Source organism: Microsporum canis, genomic scaffold (genome assembly GCF_000151145.1).
Source record: "Microsporum canis CBS 113480 supercont1.3 genomic scaffold, whole genome shotgun sequence".
NCBI classification, from domain to species: Eukaryota; Fungi; Ascomycota; class Eurotiomycetes; order Onygenales; family Arthrodermataceae; genus Microsporum; species Microsporum canis.
The window spans coordinates 129,671-152,054 of record NW_003299167.1 but is presented as its reverse complement, the minus strand read 5'-3'; the positions used below and the strand labels follow the sequence as shown (position 1 = coordinate 152,054).

The 22,384-nt window shown below is 46.3% G+C and overlaps 10 protein-coding genes across 10 annotated transcripts; 7 read left to right on the top strand and 3 right to left on the bottom strand.

The window, feature by feature from the left end:
• Window positions 1-914: 914 nt before the first annotated feature.
• On the top strand, window positions 915-2,352 carry MCYG_02898 (arrestin domain-containing protein; the record flags this gene model as incomplete). The annotated part of the gene is made up of 3 exons (XM_002847346.1): window positions 915-992; window positions 1,165-2,049; window positions 2,110-2,352. The coding sequence occupies 3 exons, from the start codon at window positions 915-917 to the stop codon at window positions 2,350-2,352; spliced, it is 1,206 nt and encodes a 401-aa protein (XP_002847392.1).
• A 1,767-nt stretch (window positions 2,353-4,119) lies between these two features.
• Window positions 4,120-5,553, top strand: MCYG_02897 (conserved hypothetical protein; the record flags this gene model as incomplete). The annotated part of the gene is made up of 3 exons (XM_002847345.1): window positions 4,120-4,244; window positions 4,309-5,003; window positions 5,096-5,553. The coding sequence occupies 3 exons, from the start codon at window positions 4,120-4,122 to the stop codon at window positions 5,551-5,553; spliced, it is 1,278 nt and encodes a 425-aa protein (XP_002847391.1).
• A 482-nt stretch (window positions 5,554-6,035) lies between these two features.
• Window positions 6,036-6,577, bottom strand: MCYG_02896 (conserved hypothetical protein; the record flags this gene model as incomplete). Its single annotated transcript, XM_002847344.1, has 3 exons — window positions 6,036-6,174; window positions 6,275-6,323; window positions 6,451-6,577. 3 exons carry the CDS (start codon window positions 6,575-6,577, stop codon window positions 6,036-6,038), a joined length of 315 nt encoding a protein of 104 aa, XP_002847390.1.
• A 278-nt stretch (window positions 6,578-6,855) lies between these two features.
• On the top strand, window positions 6,856-8,008 carry MCYG_02895 (3-oxoacyl-[acyl-carrier-protein] reductase; the record flags this gene model as incomplete). Its single annotated transcript, XM_002847343.1, has 3 exons — window positions 6,856-7,326; window positions 7,400-7,796; window positions 7,851-8,008. 3 exons carry the CDS (start codon window positions 6,856-6,858, stop codon window positions 8,006-8,008), a joined length of 1,026 nt encoding a protein of 341 aa, XP_002847389.1.
• Window positions 8,009-8,415: 407 nt separating this feature from the next.
• On the bottom strand, window positions 8,416-10,767 carry MCYG_02894 (ubiquitin-activating enzyme; the record flags this gene model as incomplete). Its single annotated transcript, XM_002847342.1, has 9 exons — window positions 8,416-8,674; window positions 8,738-9,078; window positions 9,134-9,246; window positions 9,314-9,489; window positions 9,551-9,830; window positions 9,894-9,955; window positions 10,037-10,398; window positions 10,465-10,653; window positions 10,690-10,767. 9 exons carry the CDS (start codon window positions 10,765-10,767, stop codon window positions 8,416-8,418), a joined length of 1,860 nt encoding a protein of 619 aa, XP_002847388.1.
• Window positions 10,768-11,877: 1,110 nt separating this feature from the next.
• MCYG_02893 (uncharacterized protein) lies at window positions 11,878-13,248 on the top strand (the record flags this gene model as incomplete). The annotated part of the gene is made up of 4 exons (XM_002847341.1): window positions 11,878-12,316; window positions 12,385-12,539; window positions 12,612-12,843; window positions 12,920-13,248. The coding sequence occupies 4 exons, from the start codon at window positions 11,878-11,880 to the stop codon at window positions 13,246-13,248; spliced, it is 1,155 nt and encodes a 384-aa protein (XP_002847387.1).
• Window positions 13,249-13,508: 260 nt separating this feature from the next.
• Window positions 13,509-14,920, bottom strand: MCYG_02892 (conserved hypothetical protein; the record flags this gene model as incomplete). Its single annotated transcript, XM_002847340.1, has 2 exons — window positions 13,509-14,673; window positions 14,736-14,920. 2 exons carry the CDS (start codon window positions 14,918-14,920, stop codon window positions 13,509-13,511), a joined length of 1,350 nt encoding a protein of 449 aa, XP_002847386.1.
• Window positions 14,921-16,114: 1,194 nt separating this feature from the next.
• Window positions 16,115-17,761, top strand: MCYG_02891 (phosphotransferase family protein; the record flags this gene model as incomplete). The annotated part of the gene is made up of 2 exons (XM_002847339.1): window positions 16,115-16,793; window positions 16,854-17,761. 2 exons carry the CDS (start codon window positions 16,115-16,117, stop codon window positions 17,759-17,761), a joined length of 1,587 nt encoding a protein of 528 aa, XP_002847385.1.
• Window positions 17,762-18,410: 649 nt separating this feature from the next.
• Window positions 18,411-18,764, top strand: MCYG_02890 (uncharacterized protein; the record flags this gene model as incomplete). The annotated part of the gene is made up of 1 exon (XM_002847338.1): window positions 18,411-18,764. The coding sequence occupies one exon, from the start codon at window positions 18,411-18,413 to the stop codon at window positions 18,762-18,764; it is 354 nt and encodes a 117-aa protein (XP_002847384.1).
• Window positions 18,765-19,484: 720 nt separating this feature from the next.
• On the top strand, window positions 19,485-22,200 carry MCYG_02889 (acetamidase; the record flags this gene model as incomplete). Its single annotated transcript, XM_002847337.1, has 5 exons — window positions 19,485-19,527; window positions 20,326-20,615; window positions 20,675-21,471; window positions 21,539-21,894; window positions 21,965-22,200. The coding sequence occupies 5 exons, from the start codon at window positions 19,485-19,487 to the stop codon at window positions 22,198-22,200; spliced, it is 1,722 nt and encodes a 573-aa protein (XP_002847383.1).
• Window positions 22,201-22,384: the final 184 nt, after the last annotated feature.

Here is a 22,384-nt window from a genome sequence, read left to right as displayed (position 1 = left end):
AAAGAAAAGGAAGAAAAAACAAACGAATATCAAAATAGAAGAAGAGAAAGAGAAGACAAGGAGAAAACTCTTACAGTACGGACTGACTCGAGAAGACATTTAGTTGGTGTTTTTCGCCAGCCTGTTGGAAGCTCAACTTTTCAGATGCGGTTAATATATGTCGGTAATTCCCACGAGGAACTAACCAACTAGATTCAACTAAAAAACGAACAACAGACGAGCTCCTCCATGACGAAACTGCAAATAAAATAAGCTGCCAGGCCCGAGTGACAAGGCTGTCGAGTTCGACCACTGCCACAGAATTCCGAGGGAAACGGCGGATACTTAGCCCATCCTTGCCTGCTCGTTCTCTCCATCTGTCCGTCGTGGACCTACAAAGAAGCGTCGACACGAGCCGCAGAGCCTATGCTGGGGGGAGCTGGGGTTGGTCGTCTCCTGGCGTTTAATAGTTTTTCTAGTTGACGAGTATCCTCTCAGGCTGGAAAAGTACATATCAAGCCTGCTGCTATAGCAGGGAATAACTACCGAAAACTTCGAACGAGCCTCCCACGGCCATATAACTGCTAGTTATTGTCGAAAAAAGCTTCCGGGCTTCTTTTTCGCTACCGCCCATCTGCCAACCTTTTGCGCCGGCCTCTCTACCCAGTGAAATCAAGGAAGGAAATAATAAAAAGACACCCTTTCACGGACATTCGTCCTCTTCGACCCACGCACTAAACACCCTTAGTTCCGAATCCTCGTGGCTCAGCTCTCCCACAGCAAGATATTAGTAGCCTACCGGAGAAGAAGCACATGCGTGGGACTTGCTGGGGTGAACGACTTGTGGCGAACAAAAGCGGCATACTGGAGGCCTCGATTTTACACAACACACCCCAATCGACTCATGGTGGACTGGGCGCACAGTCTGGCGCAAGATGGCCGCATTCGTGCGAGTGTCGGGCCCTCCCAATAGTAATTTCCTTGTTGGATATCCTGGAATATCGGCAACATTGGTGAGTTTCATGTTCCTGAACCAGTTCCATGAATGCAGCCTGCAAACCCAAACAAAACCTCAAGATTCTGTTATCCAAGAGAAAGGGACGCATATCTCTTAAATTCAATCTCTCCTTGTCTCGTCATATTGGTTTACTACGGGAGAGTAATGCTGACGCGATATATGGCTAGCCACGTATTGAAGGAAAGGTCGAGGTGCGGCCTAGCGTTGGAGTCTCAGCTGCGGTCAACATCTCGATGGTCACAATATGTCTCCAACGAAGGGAGACGATACATCCCGCTGCCGATTCAATGACAAAAAGACACTTGGCTGCCCCGCGAAAGGATGTGACGGATATAGTTGGCAAGGAAATGCTCCTTTTTCGGTGCCCCATGGGGCGAGAGTACGAAGAAATAATAGCCATGGACCTCCCCTTTGTCCTCTTCATACCTTTCGGTAGAGGAGGACAGGAAACCTCGAGGCGACTTCCACCCGCCAGTTTACAGCTAGGCAGCCGAACGGCAGAGACATACTACGAGTTGGTGGTGATGGTACAGCAGGGCCAGGCGGAACAGAGGAAATACTCCTTTCCCGTACCGATGTCGAGATATGACACCTTATCGACATTTGGCATGTATAATCGACCAGAAGCGGCGGAACGTGTGTCAGACCATCTTATTACTCTCGGTATATCTTTACCTCGGTGGTCATACGGCCCCTTCGACCCCGTTAGCGTATATGTGAAGCTCTCACCCAACCCAGATTGGATGAGCAAGGCTCGAAAAGTAACGATACAGAAAATCACCCTTTCAATTGACGAGGAAATAGTGTACAATCACGAAGGAGACGAGCCGTACCGCAAAGGGAAAACGCTCGCCAAGCGATCTGAATCAGTGAACTTGAAAATGCCTGAAGCTGGATATCTCACCAACCTTGGTCTTGTGTTTCCCGCGAGGGACCTACGTGATTCAGACGGTGTACTGCCTCGAGGCAAACCAGCATTTCCATCTTACGCTGTCAGTGCATTTACAACTACTGCCTCTCTATATAAAATAGAGTATTATTTGACAGTCAAAGTATGTCACGCATACCCTTCCGGAGTGCAAAAGACCGCTTGACTAACATAAGTCCCACAGGCTCATCTCACATCGGCAAAGGACATTGTCCTAAGACAACCTATTGTCGTCTGTCCTCTGGACCACGCTGGCTGTAAAGAGGAAATGGAAGCCATAGAGCAAGCTGCACGAGAAGCGAGAAACATCAACCCCGACAACCCCATGTTGCCATTACCCACCATTATCCGCGCTCACGACCCCAATGCCCTTCAGTATCTCAACGTCGCAGTCGTTGGCAACACCAAGAAGCCTATAATAGAATAAGCCCACCTTTCCCTACCATGACCCGCCATACCTGAGCTCCTCCACGCCTCACGCCCCACGACTAATGACAGCTGTTAACGAATTTTATTTTATCCTCTTAAAAGTAAAAAAGAGGAACATTGCATATGCATGGTTATAGGCGCCAGGATGGTCTGATAATTCACGGTTATCATTTTATACTCCACGTATGCTTGCTACCGATTAGTCTGGTCAATCACATCAGTTCATAAAACGAAAGAACAGATAATATTAAATTGGAGAAGATGGCAGGACATCGTTGGGCTGCTGAATATAAGGCCAATTTATTGAATCCGGCAGCAATGATTGCCATCTTTCACTCAATTTGAGACTTCACATCTTTCTCAGTTGCTACCATTTTATCCCTATATCCTCACAAGATGGTATCACCTGCATGGTGTACCCACACCGCACAACAACCTCGTTTGACAATTACACGCTTCCTCGTCCTCGATCCTCCACGTTTTACACTCTTCCGATTGTACGGCATTAACTATACCTGGGTCAGGCTCGCAATAGAATGGCTATGCCTGTATCGAGGTATGTATACCTTAATGCGATATTCTTTTTTGGCAAACCCATTTGGGGTGTTGGTTGCTTCACTCGGAATATGTGGTGCTGGGACAGTCCCAGTTTTATATCTTATATTCAATAATTCTCCAATTCATATTCCCTGATGCAGCCAGCTGCCTCCTCTTCTTCGAACATCTTGGAACGGACTTTGCCCAAAGGTCTACAGCTTTCTCACCAAGCTTACACTGGCGCCTAGTTTCTACCCTTAACTTCATCCTCTTTTGCAGATGGTTCTCGACGGGCCGCGTTTCACTTATCAAGTCATCTGGGTCCGGTTCCTCATACCATTCATTTCATCATAACTGCGTGCAGCTTTTAAGTGTGATCTGAATTTTGTATCATCCCATCCACCGCTGGCTTCAAGGATGCATTTTTGCTTTCCACTACTGACTTGTTTTATTCTCAACAATGCATTCTCTATTCTTCTTCCTTCCCTTCTACTACCTTTCCTTTTCCACCAACTATGTCTTCAGAACTTTTTTTCTTCTCTTCTTCTCATCCCAGTGTAGCAGCCAATAGAAGGATGCCAGGATACTATCGCTGAAGTCACATAAAAACTGCCAGCCAGCTCCAATCCCTTTCTCAGCGTTAAAGTCTCAATTCATTTTCTAGTAGAAGTATGAGATCGTCTAGATTTGAATCACCAGTCGTGCGCTCCGTCAATTGCTTCTCGGAATCTGCAATACATGCTCTCAACATCTCTAGCACAGCCTGGTACTGTGTAGAATTAACACCGAACGTGTAGCGAGTGTTGGCCAGATTTTTCGAAATCTACCAGAGAGCAGCGCAGCAGCAGCAGACCTGCGGTTAGATTTTGCTCTATTTTTCCTGTCGAATATCTCTTCCTTGGGTTCTCATACCTCTTCTACTAAACTTTGGCTACGAGCCTCCTCAGACGTAGACATTATCCTGCTATTCACAGCAAATCGGTATATATTACTATGCAAATATCAAGGCATCCAAATAATAATATCTTTACATAATAATGTAGCTAGGTAATTCTGTTTATAAATGAAAATACAGAATAAGTAACTAGTCGAGCCCCGCCGTGCGGAAAATAACTATATACACTTAACTTATTTTTAACCTTTCTTCTGAGAACGACTCATAGAATGAGCGATTTCGACGTTAACCACTTTACAATAGAAAATTAAACCGGAGAACGCCGCCATAAAGATGGCAGATCTCGATGAAGAGGCTATTAACCAACCGTCTACTCCATCGCATGACTCTTTAGCAAATGTTGACCAAGACATTTCCGATGAAACACAGGATTTCCGCTTCCTGGGCAGCTTTGCTACGTGAGTACAGCTTGTACAACTTCATCGCAAGCTTAAGACTAATAACAATCTCTCTCCTATTTAGACTGACAGATCATATACCCCAAACGCTTCCCCGACGAGGAGATAAAGATTTCGAGCCCAACCCAACCCTTCACCAAGCCAGCGTATTGACCTCCGCTCGAAATGCTATGCACAATGCCCTCTCTTATCCGCGCCTACATAACACGAAAAATAGAATAATAGGCATATACTACCCTAACGGTCACCAAGGCGATGCCTGTGTTTGCGTACCGAATCCAAGAGGGCAGTATTTCCGGACAATGGCGCAAGCTGACAATATAAATCGGATGTGGTTATTACCAGAGGAGGCTCTCTACCTCCTAGAGAGAGGTAGCCTGGACATCAGATGGCCAGCGGAGGACAGTTGGGAAGAAAAAGCCCCTGAAAACTGTCCATTCGACCTAGAGGGGACCGTTCCAATGAGTTTACAGGCTGCATATGCGTGTTTCCTTGGGTGTCGTGGATTGACTATGGAAAGATACTCGGTATACTCGGGGCTGAGGCGCGGGGGCTATGTTGTCATCCGAGCTGATACCTGGAACGAAGCTCAATCTATAAGCCCGCAGGCACGGACAGAACATAAGAAACCAGTACAACCCCATAGTCAAGGGATTATGAATTCCCTCTCGGAACTGTTTCGCTCTATTTTTTCTATGAGAACGAAAGGGGATACAGTTCATGGACCTGTTATAGGAGTGGGAATACATCGAAGCTATAGTTCGTTTCCCTCTTGCAAAACACTCCGCTTCTCGACGCTATGATTTTAAAAAAGGAAAGAAAAGAAAGGGCGCCATGCTAACTTTTCATAGATGATATATATAGATCTTTATCTATTATCCCTGCATATGACCCATCTCGCCCTGACGGTGAAATAAACCAAGCTCCCACATCTCCTCCTTATCGAGTAGCATTTAACGTCTATAAACCCTCAACACCATATAAGAAGTCCAGTCCGGGTGAACCAGACTTTAGGCTAGCAGTGGTTGATGCCAGGGCTAACCCAATCATTCCTACTCTTGAAAATCTCAGCGCTCTCCTGGCTAGTACTCCTTTGGATCCACCTCTGGGAGAAAAAATGGACAGATTACTCTATATGCGCCTTCGACATGGATACAGAAATGTGATCTTAGCAGTGGTCGACCAGGGAGTTGTTAGTTATTTACGGATTAGCGACTCTGGATTTATGAAGGAGCCGCTATATGCACAGAAGAAGGGGCTGGGGCCTGGAAATAAAGGAAGCCGGCGTCCGCCCCATAAAAAACGATAGTAAAAGTGGAAGATGGATATATCGATACCTCAGCTAGTGTGAAAGCCAGACGAGAAGGCTATGATACCCATTTGCTCTTATGTATTATATTCATCCTCACGAAACATAAACGAAGCTCCAGGTTTTGTTCCCTTGCAGTAATCTTCCGATATAGATCCACCAAGGAAAGGAAATATATGACCAAACTGATGCTAAGGGAGGTTCAATGTATCCATTCTTCTTAGACACACCGTTGAACGCTGCGGCAGACCACGGAACGCAATGCCAAATGGAAATAGCCCGTAGAGGGCAAATGAGGACATAAATAAGTCAGTACTCGGCCAGAAAAAACTCTTGAAAAATGCTAAGCTACTACATCTAACATGGCCTTTTAGGAGGAGTATTAGTGATAGTAGAGCACGGTAGTGCTAGAGCGCTCATGCTATAATATCCGTCAGTAAATACCGTAGTGCAGAAGGACGTAGGATACCAAGGCGAGACGACTAACTATCCAAGTAATCCGCAGCCATTAACAGTTCTAGACACAGCTCGGGAGGAATATCCATGTCAGGAACATTGGTCTGTCCTTTATTCCGTTCATTGTAGAGCAGGTACTCGCAAACCTTTTCCAACACAACTCCACTGAATATAAAAATCAGTATGGTATTCGAGGTTGATTCGGATATAATATCCAAGAACGATGATATGCCGAATAAATAATGTGGGCTTAGGGTCATCATACTTCATTGTCTCCAGCACACAACGCCCCGTTACTGCCTCTGAGAAGTTACCTAGAATATCGATAAGGTCAGGATCAGGGTGGAGGGCGATATAACACTCAATATATCATCGCAACCACCAATTTGAAGGCGCGGGGAGCTGGGTACATGGGTGTAGTTATAAGATGATTGCACTGACTTGTAGGATCCAGCATCCTTCGTATAGTGCCTGATACACAGGCAGCACTCCTGGGGATCACGAACTCGAACCCATCGTTGGAAGCTAGAGTAACAAACTCCTCCGATGTTGCTTGTTTAGTGGACATTGTAGGCGGCAACTCGCAGCGAACGGCCAATCACTTGATACTATCGAGAGAATGAACCAAAGTCCAGAAGATATGCAAGGCCAGTCAGTCATTACCTAAGGCAATAATCACGTGATATTTAGAGTTCCGGTCTTACACGTTATTTACGTTCGATCACCAAGCTATCAACCTCAAAGCTCGACGAGCCAAGCACTTCAGCAGCAACCATTAACCAAATATATACTCAATTTGAATATCAAACACAGCCTCGTATTTGTAAGGGCGCTGTATAGGGTCTCATGTTGTTTAGCCGTTTGCTCCTGAAGAATCGTGCTGGTTATCAGGCTGCACTGCGATATAAAACCCAATACCCATATTCAAACACTGCATGGTATTTCAATTCAGTCAGACTTGAACCATGGAGCTGGTTTTCCCCAGCTACTAGAGCAAGTCACTCTTCTAGTAACCCCCCTGTGTCACCACCTCCGAGCCTGGGTCGTTTGAAGGGGGCAACATGCATGATTACGGGGGGCTCATCAGGCATCGGTCTTGGTATCGCGCATCGTTTTCTGCTAGAAGGAGCCGAGAGGATTATCCTGGTGGGAAGAAATAGAAAACGGCTTGAAGATGCAGTGAAATCGTTGGGCACTGAGATTGCGATAGGGGAATTGCCTAAACCCGCAAAGATAGTTCATTCTGGCTGTTTCACTCTGGTTACAGGGGATGTTGGCTGCCCATCGTTTTGGTGTGAAGAAGTCAAAAGGCTTATGGTATAATTGCCCTTTCATACATACTGCTGTTGATAAGATTCCATGGTCAAGTAAACTAATACGTATCATATAGCGCCGGGTTGATATCTTGGTCAACGCCGCTGGGGTTTCCCACTCGTCTCTACTCTCCACTGCAAAGGATGAACACATTACTCAGCTCCTGCATACAAATCTGCAAGGAACCATCTTCGCCTGCCGAACTATGACCAGGCAGGCACTTCGCCAACGACGAATGCAACAGCAGACGGATGCCTCGACTAGATCCTATCTCGGGACAAAATGCATAATCAACATATCATCGTTGCATGCGTCCAGGGGCGGGGTAGGGGTTGCGACATATGCATCAACCAAGGCAGGCGTGATAGCTCTCACCCGTGCTATCGTTGCTGAGTCGAATTTGCCTTGTTCGGGAGCAAGTATTCGTGCGAATGTTATTGTTCCAGGGTATATCGAAACAAAGATGCTCGATGGTAAGCTCCACTTGGCTTGTTTCTTTAGAAAACTCACCATTAATATCAGCCTAGAGTTGGGCGAGCAGTTCCGAAATGACACGATGCAGTCTATCCCGCTTCGACGGTTCGGCACGATCGAGGAAGTAGCCGATGCCGCAGTATTTGTTGTCACGAATCAATATGCCAACAATTGTGTCCTGAACCTTGACGGAGGATTGAGCGCGGTTTGAAAGGTGATACCATGAATGAATAACTAAGAGTTTTGAGGCGAAGACTCAATGCAACAAAAATGGTATTAGAGGAAGTAGGAAACTGTACTCAACTTCTTCTCTGGGTGAATATGTAGGATAATACAGATAAGAAAGTTAGACTTCCGAATACAAGAATCATAGAGCATCAGCATGAAAGTGAAGAGAAATAAGACCCAGTGTAAATGCAAAAGTGTGAAACCGCGGGATAGTGTTGCACACGTCCGTGTAAAAAACCCGCCGTATCTTTAGTATGTTGCGCCAATCCGGTTCCAAAGTATGTCACCCAATGCATCCCGCACCGGGGCAGACTCAAGTGAAAAAAAATAAAGAAATGAAAACCGCCACCTATAAATTAAGGCCTCCCCTTTCTAATTGTTTTTGTTCAGTTAATCAGCATCTATGAGTATTGTCCCTGTGTCGTCCTCGAGAAGAATGGGGTTTGTTGAGGTGTTATTATCTGTGCCGTTAGATATCTTTTTTGAAGGTTGACCTTCGGCAACCTCGAGTCCTGCTTCGTCAGCTGTTCGCTTGAGTTTAGATACGCCATTTTCCTGGGCTTCAGCAGGAAGCTCTTCATCAGGTTTTGGTTTCCGTGGGATGTCAACGTCAGAAGCCTCGAGAGAAATGGTAGACTTATCATCAGTGCTATTTGAGATCTTAGTAATATGCCGCAAAGCGTATATTCTCTCCCAGTAATGATCTACTTACCGCTCCGATACAAGTATTTCCAGGTTGACACGCGGATTTTCATCTTCTTCGTCCACGACTGTGATAAAGCTGTCCTTTTGGACGCCAAGTTCGCTCAGCTTTTTGGGAAGATTGTCTTCCAAATCCGGGTCGTATATAGTCCCTATTTGATTGCTGATTGAGAATTCCTCGCCGTAACCTAATTCTAGGCGAAGGATTCTTTCGACGAGGTCATTGAGAGTTGCACTCTCTGGATTAATGAAGATCTTTCTCTGAGCCACTGCACAAACGGGGCAGTCAGGGTTTGGAGGCTTGAGGCTATCGGTATTTATAGCTCGAGCACCAGATCGTTCGAGAAATACCTACAGGATCACGTTAGTATAGACCTATGTAACCCAAAAATAAAGAAGGACTAACCATCTTAGCGTTTTCATACTCATCCTTTAGAACCTTGAATGCCTGCAAAACACACAAGGCGGCTGTCATTGCATTCGTAGTTGCAATGGCAGGGATAATATTGCCCGCCATTTCTGTATCAAATTAGTCTTGTGTGAAATGGCACACCAGAAAGAGGGAGAGATCAGGGCTGGACGGTACGTTTGATGTCAAATTTAGATTTGGCTTCTAGCCCGAAAATCGCAGCACGAAGGTTTGAACTCGCAGCCACAAAGTCGAGGGTGTCAATATCATCTTTGTCAAATGACAGAATTGCCTTGTCGCCATCAATTGCGTCTGGTTGTGCATCCAAGAGCCGCTTCTTCAATCTCAAAATGCTATAACATTGATTAGCAACTTCTCAGCCCTATCACAATGATGACACTCAAAACACATTACCTGTCTCTGAAAACGACAAAATTCTGGGCCACTGTCCAGATCTTTTGATCATCAGAGCAAATGCTTGTATCTATTCCTTTCGATTCTTCAACAAGAGGGCCGTAAGAGAGTGGCTGTGGCGCAGGTCGAGACTTCCACATCTCTTCAATAGTCTGGAGGCGTGCAATGTCTTTGTAGAAGACCTTTTCAAACACCTTTTCTGTGAATTCCTCTGAGGGCATGGAGTTTCGGATCTCCTTTAAAGCTTTAGCTTCCTGTCGCAGGTTTTCAATCTCACCCGCTGATATACCCTGTTAGTTTACATGTACGATCTTTTAATGAGGCCAAAAGGAGTCTGGCATACCATTATCCGCATCTTCAGAATGATCTAGCTCAACGTCATCCTCACTCGTTCCAAAGAGCTCTCTATAGAGTGGAAGAAAAAAAAAAAAGAGGCAAACAACGTCAGCTTCGGCGTGCAGAGTGAAAAGTTGGGTGATAACTTACGGGAAAAGATAACTCTTGGCCCATACGATGCAATGGATAGGCTGGCTGGGCGTACTCCTTATTGTGCAGACGGGAAAGGACTTGGGCACTGGCTTGTTTGTGCAGTCATAGCATTCGGTGCGCGCCTTCTTAATGACCTGGACCTGACCATTGTATCCTGTAGTGCCACTTTCTACGAGAGGGACGTTTGCAGCCAGACACATCCGGTTGACATGTCTCCTCGCATCGAGGTTATCAAGGGCGTTGAAGACGAGGTCAAAGGAGCTGAACCAGTCGACATTGAACCGGCTCTCCTTGATGTTTGCATGGTACGCCTCGATGGTAGACTGAGGCCTGAACTTCTGAGCGACCTCCTTTGCGACCTGTGAGATGAACAACTTAGTAAAGAGGGCTTATAGGAGCAGTAGAGGCAGGAGGAGTCGACGTACGAGAGCCTTGGGTTTCTTGATGTGCTCATGGCGAAAGAGGAACTGCCGGTTCAGGTTCGAAAGGTCGATGGTGTCCAGGTCGATGATGTGGATGGTCCCGAAGCCAGAGAGCAGCAGGTTCTTGAGCAGCTCGCAGCCAATGCCCCCGGCGCCGACGAGCAATACACGACTCTGCTGGGGGTCAGCGTACTGTAGTATATGTACCAATGGATGCTCTCTTCCTACCTCATGGACCTTTGGGAGCAACGAGCCGATCGACTGCTTGAGAAATCGGTCGCGGCCATGCGCCGCGTGTGGTGACATGGCGCGCAAGAGGGTGCCAGGATGACCACCACAGACGCAGGTACAGAGAGAGAAGCGACAGGACGACAGGCTATGCGCAGGGGGGGAGGAGGAGGAGGAGGGACGACTTATCTAGATATCTTCTATGGAATAGTATCTAAGTCTGCGCGATGAACTCGCTGGTGGCGGATGAAGGAAAAGGCAAGTTTGGCTTTTGGCGGCTTGAAGAAGCGCAAGATGGGGAAGAATAAGGAAGAGAAAAAGGGTGGAAATGTGGATTTCGGCCGTTTAAATCGCTATGTAGTTTATCGATTAGCTTGTCTGAGCAAAGAAGACAAGCAAAACACTCTCTCTTCAGCTTTGTATTCTTTCTTCTCTTGCTTGTGTTAGATCGTAGTTATCTTCCTATGCTCTGTAGAGACAGCCTGCTGAGACGGACACGATAATACGAAGGCAACAAACGCAAGCAAGCAGGAAATGATATATCAAAACCCTTGTATGTTTACTTTTATCTACTGCGTACAAGGTTGCAAGAGGCATTTCTAACATCTTCCATCTTCCATCTTCCGTAGAAGACTTGCATTTCTCCTAACTAGCTTATGATGTAGCTTCGTTGGATGTACATTAACCAGAGCTAGCTACCTTGTGCCTGCAAAAGAAATATACACAAGACAGCTTCTTCCTGCATCAACTTCTTCTTCTCCTCCTTTCTTTTCTCTCTTCATCATCATCTTCTTTACTTTTCCTTCTCTTCTTCTCCTTTTCTTCCTCTTCTTTTCTTCTTCAAGCTCAAAAAAAAATAAAAGAGGCTAAAAGCGGCACTAAAAATATCCAAAAATGGACATATAAATTTCTACAGTGAAAAAAATTTTTAAGAGAAGAAGAGAAAATATTCAAGTTTCAAAACATTTCGGTCTCTTCTTCTTCTCAGGCGTTTGATAATCTGGCGGCTCTCCTGTTTAATACCCTCTCTGTGTTGCAGTCTATCATCAAATAACATTTGCCGTCTCGGGGTAGAAGATATCACTAGTCATAGCTGTGGGCATCTCTTCTACGGACAGGCTGCTTTTCCCGTTGTTATCTCCCTGTTTACCTGTCTTTGCATATTCCTTTCCCTTCCATATATACATAATGTACAACGACGATTATGATGACGATGGGCCGGACTTGGAGCTGCTGGAGCTGCTCAGACAGTCTCTGGGGCTTGGAGGCCGTCCTTCAAAGACGCCGCAGCCAGCAGAGACAAAAGTGCTCGAGGGTGCAAAGTACGTCTTTGACAACTCTATCGACGTTGCTCTGGACCCCAAGGGAACCAGGCGGGCAGCTGAAACCATCTGGAAGACGATGCAGGAGAAGGAATACTCGACCGAGTCGTGGTCGGCCCATGAGCTTCACCCAAAGGCCAAAGACGAGTCCACCGTTGATTTCATATTTACCATGGACCTGCTGAACTTTAGCTTCTGGTCGGACGAGCTAGACGCCTCCAAGAGATTCGCTGTCGATTATCGTGGTAGGAAGTGGACCGGATACTGGAGTCTGGTCGCTGTCCTGCAGAGGGCCCTTGACGAAGGTAGTCACCTCCCCAGTTGAATTATCTCTATACCAGATATAAGAATGGCACAATGCTGAGACTTACAGAGATTCCAATTACGAGCCCTGACTTTTGGCGCGATGAAGTTGAGTGCACCGATGATGTGCTGAGACACGTCTTTCGGTCCGCCACGGACGAGGAGATCCCTCTTCTCCAGGAACGAATCGCCTGTCTACGCGAAGCAGGAACTGTTCTTTATGAAGTATGCCTTTCGTTTCACTGCCCACTATACGCTGTTTCCTGGCCCTATGCTGACACACTGCGCTAATCTTAGAAATATGAGTGCAGCTTCTCCCAATGCATTGCCGAAGCCAATGGCTCAGCCGCTGCTTTGGTGAACCTGCTGGCGCAGAACTTCCCTTGTTTCAGAGACGAGACAGAATTCTGTGGAAAGAAAGTTCGGTTCTACAAACGTGCCCAGATTCTCGTGGCAGATATCTGGGCTTGCTTCCAGGGCCAGAGCTACGGAGAGTTTCACGACATAGACAAGATCACCATGTTTGCTGGTATATCTCTTTCTTTTTTTACTTTTATATCTTCCCCCCCCAATCCCAACATTTTTATTCTAATTTTTCGATGTAGACTATCGTATTCCTCAGATGCTTAACCAACTTGGCTGCCTTCTCTACTCCCCGCCCCTGGAGAGTATCATTCGACAGCGTAAGCAGATACCCAGCGGGCATCAGAGAGAGGTTGAGCTCCGCGGTGCAAGCATCTGGGGCGTCGAATTGATACGACGGGAGATCCAAGAGCTTCAGCGGCAGAGAAATGGCCACAAGGCAGAGGGTGCAAAACCTTTACAGGTCAATGCGATTTTGATTGATTTTTTATTGTATGACATGGTAAAGGATATAGAGGTAGAGGGAAGGGAGACTATCCCTCATCATCGGACAAGGAGCATCTGGTATTAATCTTTGCTTCTCCCTTTTTTTTTTTCACTTCACTAGACTTTATTATATAGATACAGCCTTTTAATGCTGCGTGATGTCTTAGTGCGAATTCTTCTCAATTGATATTCATCAGTATAAATTACATGGGGTATGGCGCTCCGTACTCCGTAATAATGCAGGGGGTTATTGTCCACAAGTATGCCCAATAAAAATACGAAAAATCAAGCAGGGTGCAAAACCAAAGAAGGGGGTGGGAAAAGGACAGGAAATTGAACGAAAAGTTAGATCTCAATCTGCTCTATCCACATCATGATGCGGTCTCTCCATGTTCCAAAGGAGTGCCTCTTGTCCTCGCTCAGCCAGTCAACCTGTGGGTGCATCATCGTGCCTAGTCCAGGCAGCAAGGTGTTGCCGTAAGTGTATTGGTCTTCCGCAGTCGGAAGTCTTCTCCCTGCGTGCTCTCCCCTGCTCTTTACCATCTTCCTCTTAGGGCTCAAAATTTCGTCCTCGTCTTCCACGTCAGACTCATCGTCCAGCCCTCTCTTTCTACTTTTATTTCTCTGGCGCTGGGCTTCAATTTCCTGCGCTGTTGGCAGGGGTACATTCTCGAACCACTGCTGATCAATCGCCCAGCCCATCTCGAGGATGATCATAAGCCATTCATGGACCTCCATTGGGAACTTTTCATAGCCCTCTACCATTCGGGGTAAGTTGACACTATCCAGTGCGCGCCCTACGGTCTCTTCCAGGTGTGTCTCATTCATTTCTGCAATTGGTTTGCCGGGATACTGCTGTTTCTCTCCGTCGTATTCCATGCCAAGCCGACGCGTGTATACAATAAAGTAAATGGCAATAATCAAGGTGGTTGTTCTCTCCTGTGTTCTCCTTTGTTCATCAGAATTGTCCCGTATTTCCCTGCATGACAAAACAGGGGAGACGAGGTCCCTCCACTTTTCCGTTAGGCGTGTATCCGAAGCTAATATTAATGATACCACGGAACAAAGGCCTGCATATATGTGGGGTGGCAGAGCCGAAGCAAATGTGCTGGGTGAGGGTATCTTTTCGGCTAACTTGAGGGAAGGAAGCGTCTTGCATATTGTCCTTATCGTCCCCATTGTCCACTGAAGCATATCCTCGATTGGAGGGCTGCTTGTCGCCAAATTTGAAATCGCATTATTTTGTCTACTTGACGTTTTAACCTGTGGGGGGGAAGATATGGCGGATGATGTTGCGGTGGGAGTAGGCAAAGCTGGGGGAGCTGTAGCTCTGTTGTTTTTTATCCTGGCAGATGTTCGTTTCTGTGGTTGGGACTCTACGCACTGACGCTTCGAGCTCGCCGAAGAGCTCAAAAGTGACTGCTCGAGATATGAATAGAGCTTTTTGTATACCCGGGGAGGACATGGCGGGCGGCTGAGGGCGGAAGGAAGTTTCAACGTCCTCGATAGCCTATCATCCACTGAGTTAGCTCTCCGTCAGAGTGGGCTCAAGAAGACCTCGACAGCTTTTACCTCTTGCAGGCAATTTCAGCACAAGCATAGGGCCTAGCAATCTCCATCTCAGGCTTCAGAGTCGCACCACAGCTCCGAGACTGGGTGAGAAGAGAGGATGCGAGATGCAGCAGCTCGCGAGGAAGCTCCTCCGCCAACGCAGGGAGAAGACCGGCCAGTGCTTGCTCGATGGGTCTGTGGCTCATACTGGCTATCAATTATCAATTTAAACAAGAGATACCGATATATCTTTTTTTTTCGTTGCACCAACGATACTCCGTACAGGAAAATGGGATGCTGCTGTCCATTATCAACCGTCCTTTTTTTCTTTTCTTTCGCAGTGGTTGGATCCTTTTATTTTTTGCTTTCTATCTCATCTTCTTCCCCAGCCACCCAAAATAGGCCAAGAAGTTGACGCGAAGATACGCGCGAGACGCGTCACTTTAGGTAAGCTCTCCTCATCACATGATCAGAGTTTCATTCATACCGGAATCGCGTAGGTTTGAACTACTATCGGAATACCGTTTTTCCGATATTCAACGTAAAAATTACCTTTTTTTAGTAACCACAACGTATATAACTGTTAACTACTACGTATTTTTATTAATACGTAACAAGGCTATACAACCTTTAAAGAAATTCTACCTTTTTTTTAGATTACTAAGCATGTTTCATATTACTTTGAAATTTTCTCTAAGTATGGCGATAAGCATACAGCATATACGGCGATGAGTATGGCGATGGACATGGCGATGAGCATGGCATATATGGCGATGAGCATGGCGATGAGCATACAGCATATATGGCAATGAGCATGGCGATGGGCATGGCATATATGGTAGTAAGTATAGTAGTGGACATAGAATAATAGGCGTGGCAATAAGTATATCAATCTAGTAGTAAGTAATAGAGAGGTTGTAGGTTGGTTGTGGTTACGTTGTTATTACATTACTAGTTGAGCCCGGTATGGTTCCCTTCTTCGCGCCTTGCTCTTCTTCCACGAGAGATAGATATTCCGCCCACCTAATTTTTTGACTAAAAACTTCACAAAATAATACCTAAATTTGGCTATGCGATGGTGAAGCTAAATAATCAAACCCAATGGGCTCTCTCAAGAAGATAACTTGCTCCAACGCATCTACTGAGTCTTCCTTCAGCGCATCCATTTCTCTTACCTTAACTAACTTGACCAGTACCTTGGTTCTAATAACAATTCATTTGACTGGGCAATGGTAGTTCGTTACAACAAACGAGCATCCACATCGTCAAGTATAGGCGGATTTATTTCATGGACCATGGTTCGGGGATTAAACCGCATGAACGGTATTTTACATGCTTCTGCTGGACAAACCTTTCGCGGCGTTCCTCTTCGGAGATCCTTCAGTATTAAATGTTCCAATATGTACACTCCAATTCTTCCGACTCATACAGTGGAATCTGGCGAACATCCTTTCTTCAATTACACGTCTGGCCGCTGGCTATGGGACGAAGAAACCCAGCTCCAAAAACGCTTTCAACGCTTCAATATCCGACAGCTCCAAGAACGGGCTGTGCGATGTGCTAGCGCGAGTTCATGTACTGGCATGGTCAAGCTACAGGAAGGCTTGTATAATAAGGCCTTTCTGCTTTCAATGGATAATGGTGTTCAAGTTGTTGCGCGCATCCCAAATCCCTACCTACCTCCTCGAGTTGCGACAGCGAGCGAGGTTGCAACCCTCGACTTTCTCCGAAATGAACTTGACCTTCCAGTACCCAAGGTACTAGCATGGAGTAGTGATAAAGACCAGCCCGTTGGAACGGAATATATCATTATGGAAAAGGCTCCAGGTGAAGAGCTGGGGAAGTCCTGGTCGACCTTAAGCATTTCAGAGAGGGTTGGCATTGTGTCCCAATTGGTCAAGATCCAGGCAACTCTGTCTTCCGTTGATATGAAGCATTATGGAAGTCTGTATTATAGCGGAGAGGAAGGAGGCCATGAAAGTATTCCTGGGGTTTCTGACCGGTTTTGTATTGGCCCTTCTTCGGCTATACGATTCTGGGAAGAAGAGCGTATGTCCATGGCGGAATACAGAGGGCCCTGTAAGTGTAGCATTTGCAGTTTACTTTGTATTCATATCACTAACGTTACCGTCTCCTAAGGGTCATCTCCCCTTTCATACGCTAAAGACATTGCTAAACGAGAAATGAATTGGATACGCAAGTTTGCAAAGCCTCGAGACCTATCTGATCCCTTGAGGCAGTCAACTAGCCAAGAATCCCCCAGTTGCCATCTCCAACTTTTGAGCCAATATCTAAAAATTGTATCTCAGACAATACCATTGGATGAACACCTAAATCGAGCAACTCTCTGGCACTCAGACCTACACTCGGGAAACATCTTTATCAAGGACAACAAGATAGTCAGCATTATTGACTGGCAAGGCTGCATGAGCGTCCCACTTTTCATGGCTGCTAGAATACCTAAGTTTTTGAAGTTCGATGGTCCAATGCTTTTTGACCTTCCTTCAGCTGCAAATCTCACAGAGATGGAAAAGAAGGAGACGTTGCTCAGATACGAACTCACCCAGTTGCAGGGGTTTTATGTATCCAAATTCCAAAACTTAGGTAGCAGTGCCTATGAAGCCTTATCATACCCCTATGCTACGATCCGGCAACAGCTTATAGACCTTGCAGGCTTTACATGGGAGGATGAAGGGCTGTTCTTCTTCCGGGAGATGTTGCATCGCATCTGGCATGATTGGGGTGAAATTAGCAATCAGCCCGCTCACAAATGCCCCATTGAATTTGATCCAGATGAGCTTTCATCCCACGCTGCTGAGAAAAAGGGTTGGAATGACTATAAAGCGCTATTTGAATCTTTGGGCATTTCTAACGATGGCTGGGTTCACTCTGAGGACTTTGGAATGAAGGCGAAGGCAATGCGAAACCTGGCGATGGAAATATTGAACTCTTCCGAAGACAGAGAGGAAGCACGACGCGCACTCATAGCTTGGAAGCTCTCAGATCCGGCCTCAACTCATCTATCACCGAAAGTAATAGACGTTTGAATAATGCCTAAGCTAGGATTTGCAGGCAGTCCTAGAAAATATTGATGGCATTAGTACCATGTTCACAGATTCGGTTCTCTCAGGCGGTGGTGAGCTCATAGGTTTTGTACACACGGAGTAGTAACGACTGAAAGCTAGAATGTTCGGAACAGCAAGGACATTCATGCCGGTTATAGAGGCGGAGGAACTGCGAAACTAACAGTTATATCCCTGCATTTTGTTGTCTTGTGATATCCTTTTTTTTTTTTTTTTTGAGAATGACAATTAACAATATGTACATCGAACGAAAGTTTTCATAGCACCATGTTTATAGTCAACCATCGACGTACTTGCTGTATGTCTTCTCTCCCCCTTCTTTTTTTCTCCCTTCCCCCTATATATGTCACTTGATCCCTGCACCCAGTTTGGAAAGTCGCATATGGTACATAATGCTACCTAGGTATGCAGCAGGGGATGTTCTTTCAAAAGGGCGCGAGCCTTTAAAAGGAACGGTGGAAGCCCGAAATTTGAAATGGCGGTCTTCCTTTACTCCATAACCCAAATGCCATCTTTATTTTGAAAGTTGCATCCCAGGTATATGACCCTGGATTCCTTATTCCCCGATTCAAACTGATATGGATGTGCGTTATGTAGATTCAAAGCCGTTCTCATGTCTATACCCAAGAAAGTAGTGAAAAACTTCATTACGAAATTTAACGTAACAAGGGTAAAGGCGAAACTATCCCCTCAGAATGCCGGCTGCCGATTATTTCCCACACAAACGCCACAAAATGATGCAGAATCCAACCTTAGGGGTGACCAAGGATCCGAATACTCGAACGAGCCGGGCACTTTTTCTGTCAACATACAGGCCAACGCAGATGCATCCAATAGCTCCGTTAGAAGATTTGCGCAAAAAAATCCTCATCAGAAGCTTTTTTCCTTCCCGATGAAAAAGGACGATCCAGATGAGGAGGTCATTGAAAAGATGATGGAAGCTGCTAAGAAGAATGGGTTCTTATGATTTGGATCTTATTTTATGTCCATAAAACTAAGGATAGGGGGTGGAAATTTCTCCGGGAAGATCAAGGATAAAGTGTACCTGCCCATATTACGTGCAGAGGAATAGATATAACGGATGTGGCAAGAATACTACTACCAACAAAATCTACCCCGGAGAGAGAGCTATTTGCAGACCTTCCCCCGGAATGCGACATATTTTCTCTCATTCACGTATAGGCACTTGATCGCCAATTATTATATCGATAAAAGAATGATACCCCCTCTTCGTACTATGTATACCTTGGATAGCTTGCCTAATGGCGATCATAGTAGCCCTATTCACTCTACTAGTTAGTCCACTGCTAATGGTAAACTAGATAGCTAAAGGAATTAGGAGCCATCTCCGGCCAAAGGTATTGGCTGATTGACCGAAGAGAAGTTGCATACATATGTATGTATAGGCATTCGTTGTCCAAATATTGAGGACCGGCATTTAAATCATTGGATATAGTAGGTAAAGCGTTGAAAAGGACTGAGGTTAGCCGATTAACCACATCGAGCATCATGGGCTCTTCTAAACTAAGTCTTGGCTATATCACGTGAGTGTATCGGATTACCTGTGTAAGTAGACCGAAAAGTTCTGTCCGAGCGGAAATATGCTACTCCCCGCTCTGCCCCGGAGAGCACCAGGCGGAAAGTTCGCTACGGAAGGCTCTCCGAGGTACAGCGGAGGAGCAAAACGATGGCTCAACGTCCAGATAAATACAGGATAGAATGGTGTATAGGTGCGAACTAGATGTATAATGATGGCCGCGAGAATTCGGCTTCTATATGGAAGGTCTCTTAAGGGGATAGTGGGGGAATACCGGGAGGCAGCCCGTCGGCCGAAAAGGCGCTTTCCAGCCAGCAAGCATGGTACTATGGACGAGACGATGAAACTGGTAATTCCCTCCCTCACTTTATACATGATGGAGAAGATGAAGAAGAGGAAACAAAATCCCTATTATCTTTAGCTCTTTGCTCAAGTGCCTCTGTTTCTCAGCACCTCTCAACGCTAAAAATGAAAAGAGGACATCTACAGCTTCCATAATACCGAATAATTTACATGGTGTTCCCAACTCCAGCTTCAAGCAACGGAGCTTCCTTGGTATTCATAGTTACTGCATGAACAACTTGGATGATTATACGGAGATAGTAAAGCAGTCGTTGTGGCCTGAGATCTGGCTGAAAGGCCATATTCGCCTGAAATTCGAGGGCCTCTGTGGAGAATGTTTTGCGGGGATGATGGCCTAGCCGAGGGGAAATGATAGACCTAGATCTATGCCTAGGTAGGCGCCGATATCCAATGGAATATACCTTCTAGCCAGTCAAAACGGAGGATCGGATCGCCCTACTATGTACACCGCCGGCTAAAAGACTGAAGGGAGGGGCTCGGTTGGCCATCGGTACGTTGTCTCTTACCGGGCTTGCCAGTTTAGCCATACTTTTATATATAAAGAGTGTATGCAGGACATAGAGAACAAGTGTTTTATATATACGTGAGGAGGCCAAAAGGGCTAACACTAGATTTATCAGTTGAGCAGGCTTTTTGACAGTAACAATGGGTCAGTCCTATAAGGAGATATCGGCGATAGCACAGAAGAGGAGAGACGATGCCATTGCTGCCTTTTGGTCTATTCCCGACATCAAGGAGGATGAACTGCCACGGGACTTGAGATCGTACCCTCGGACATCTGGCCTTCTCACCGATGAAGAGCTAGCGATTGTCAATACCGATGCCACGGTACTTCTTGAGCAAATCAGGGAGAGGAAGCTCTCCTCGGTGACGATAACCACAGCCTTTTGCAAGGCAACCGTCATTGCACAAAAGCTGGTATGTCCTGCTCACTAGCCTTCAAGTATCGGTACCAAATCTAGGCTAACATATGGTAGACCAACTGCGTCACTGAAGTTCTGTTCGAAGAAGGACTAAAGCGTGCAAAGGAGTTGGATGACCACCTGCAAAAAACCGGCCATGTTGTTGGGCCGCTTCATGGATTGCCAGTCTCGCTCAAGGACAACTTCATGACAGTACCCCATCCATCGTCCATTGGGATGGCAGCCTATACCAACGAAACAACTATAAAGGATTCCGTGATAGTGACCGGGCTCCGTGAGTTAGGCGCCGTCTTCTACGTCAAAACAAACGTGCCCACGGCCATGCTGATGGTAGAGACAAATAACCGGGTCTGGGGCGAGACTCGAAATCCCATCCACAAGGGATTGAGTCCCGGTGGCTCATCCGGCGGAGAAGCAGCCCTTATTGCACTAAATGCATCGCCATTGGGAGTCGGAACAGATATTGGAGGCAGTATCCGTATCCCCAGTGCGTTCTGTCATCTGTACGGCTTGAAGCCATCATTTGGACGGTTCTCGACACTCGGTGGGCGAGCAGCCATCCAGGGCCAGGAGTTCATACCCTCTGTATGCGGGCCAATGGCAACTTCACTCGACACTGTCAAGTTGTTCTGCGAGTCGATATTGTCTGAGCAGGCTGCGCAGTTGAATGCTGACCCCAAGCTTCTCCCTATTCCCTGGAGAAAAGATGTTATCCAACCCAAAGGGCGAAAGCTACGTATCGGGATACTTGGGAACAATGATGGAGGCATGACATGCTACCCTCCCATCGATCGTGCCCTTGATATCGTAGTTAAGGCGCTAAAGGAGGCAGGACACGATGTCTTTGAGTGGTAGGCTATATGACCCCATCAATTTCATACCTAAGAATACCCTACTAATCGATTATTTCTCCCAAAGGGCTCCAACCGGCCATAAAGAGGTGTTGCAACTTGCCATCGAGGCGTTTAAAGTGTTTGGGACGTCCGCCATCCTTCCTCAGCTGGAGAAGCACGGCGAGCCTCTTTTCAAGCCGATGGAACTGGCATTTTCCATCATCAAGGACAACCAACTGGATGCCGTAAAACTGAGCGACATGATTATAGAACGCAACAACCTTCAGAGACAGTATCTTGACAGATGGATGGCAACCAGGACAGACACCGCTGGCCCTATGGACTGTATTATCGCGCCAGCAGCCGTCGCTCCAGCCGCTCGTTTGGGATATGGCGAAACGATGCAATACTTTGGTTTCACTATATTCGGCAATCTCCTAGGTGTGTTCTCCCTCTGTCTTCCTCTGTTACTATCACCCTGTGTGTATGCTCATATAGCCATTCTACGCAGACCTCCCCTCCTGTACGTTCCCAGTAACATACGCAGACAAGACCGTCGACTTGAAGAGAGATGCGAGCTGGAAGCCGCTAAACGACCAAGACCGGTTTATGCAAGAGGAGTATGATCCCGAGTTCTATGACGGGGCGCCGGTCTCCCTACAGCTGTACGGCAAGAGACTCGAGGAAGAGAAGGTGGTTGAGATGGTGGAAATCGTAGCTAATGTTGTAAAATTCCAGAGTCGTTAGATAGAGACATGCCTAGCATCTTATATAGTCAGTTCGAATAGATTAGAGGAATTTTTTCATCATACATAGTAAAGACAGCAACCTTGTCCCTCTACAATGTTAAGGTGGAAGTCTTAAGTCTTGGCCGGATGAGAAAATCCGTTGCCATGGACAACCTTCCAAGGCCGAACGATACAACCAGGCA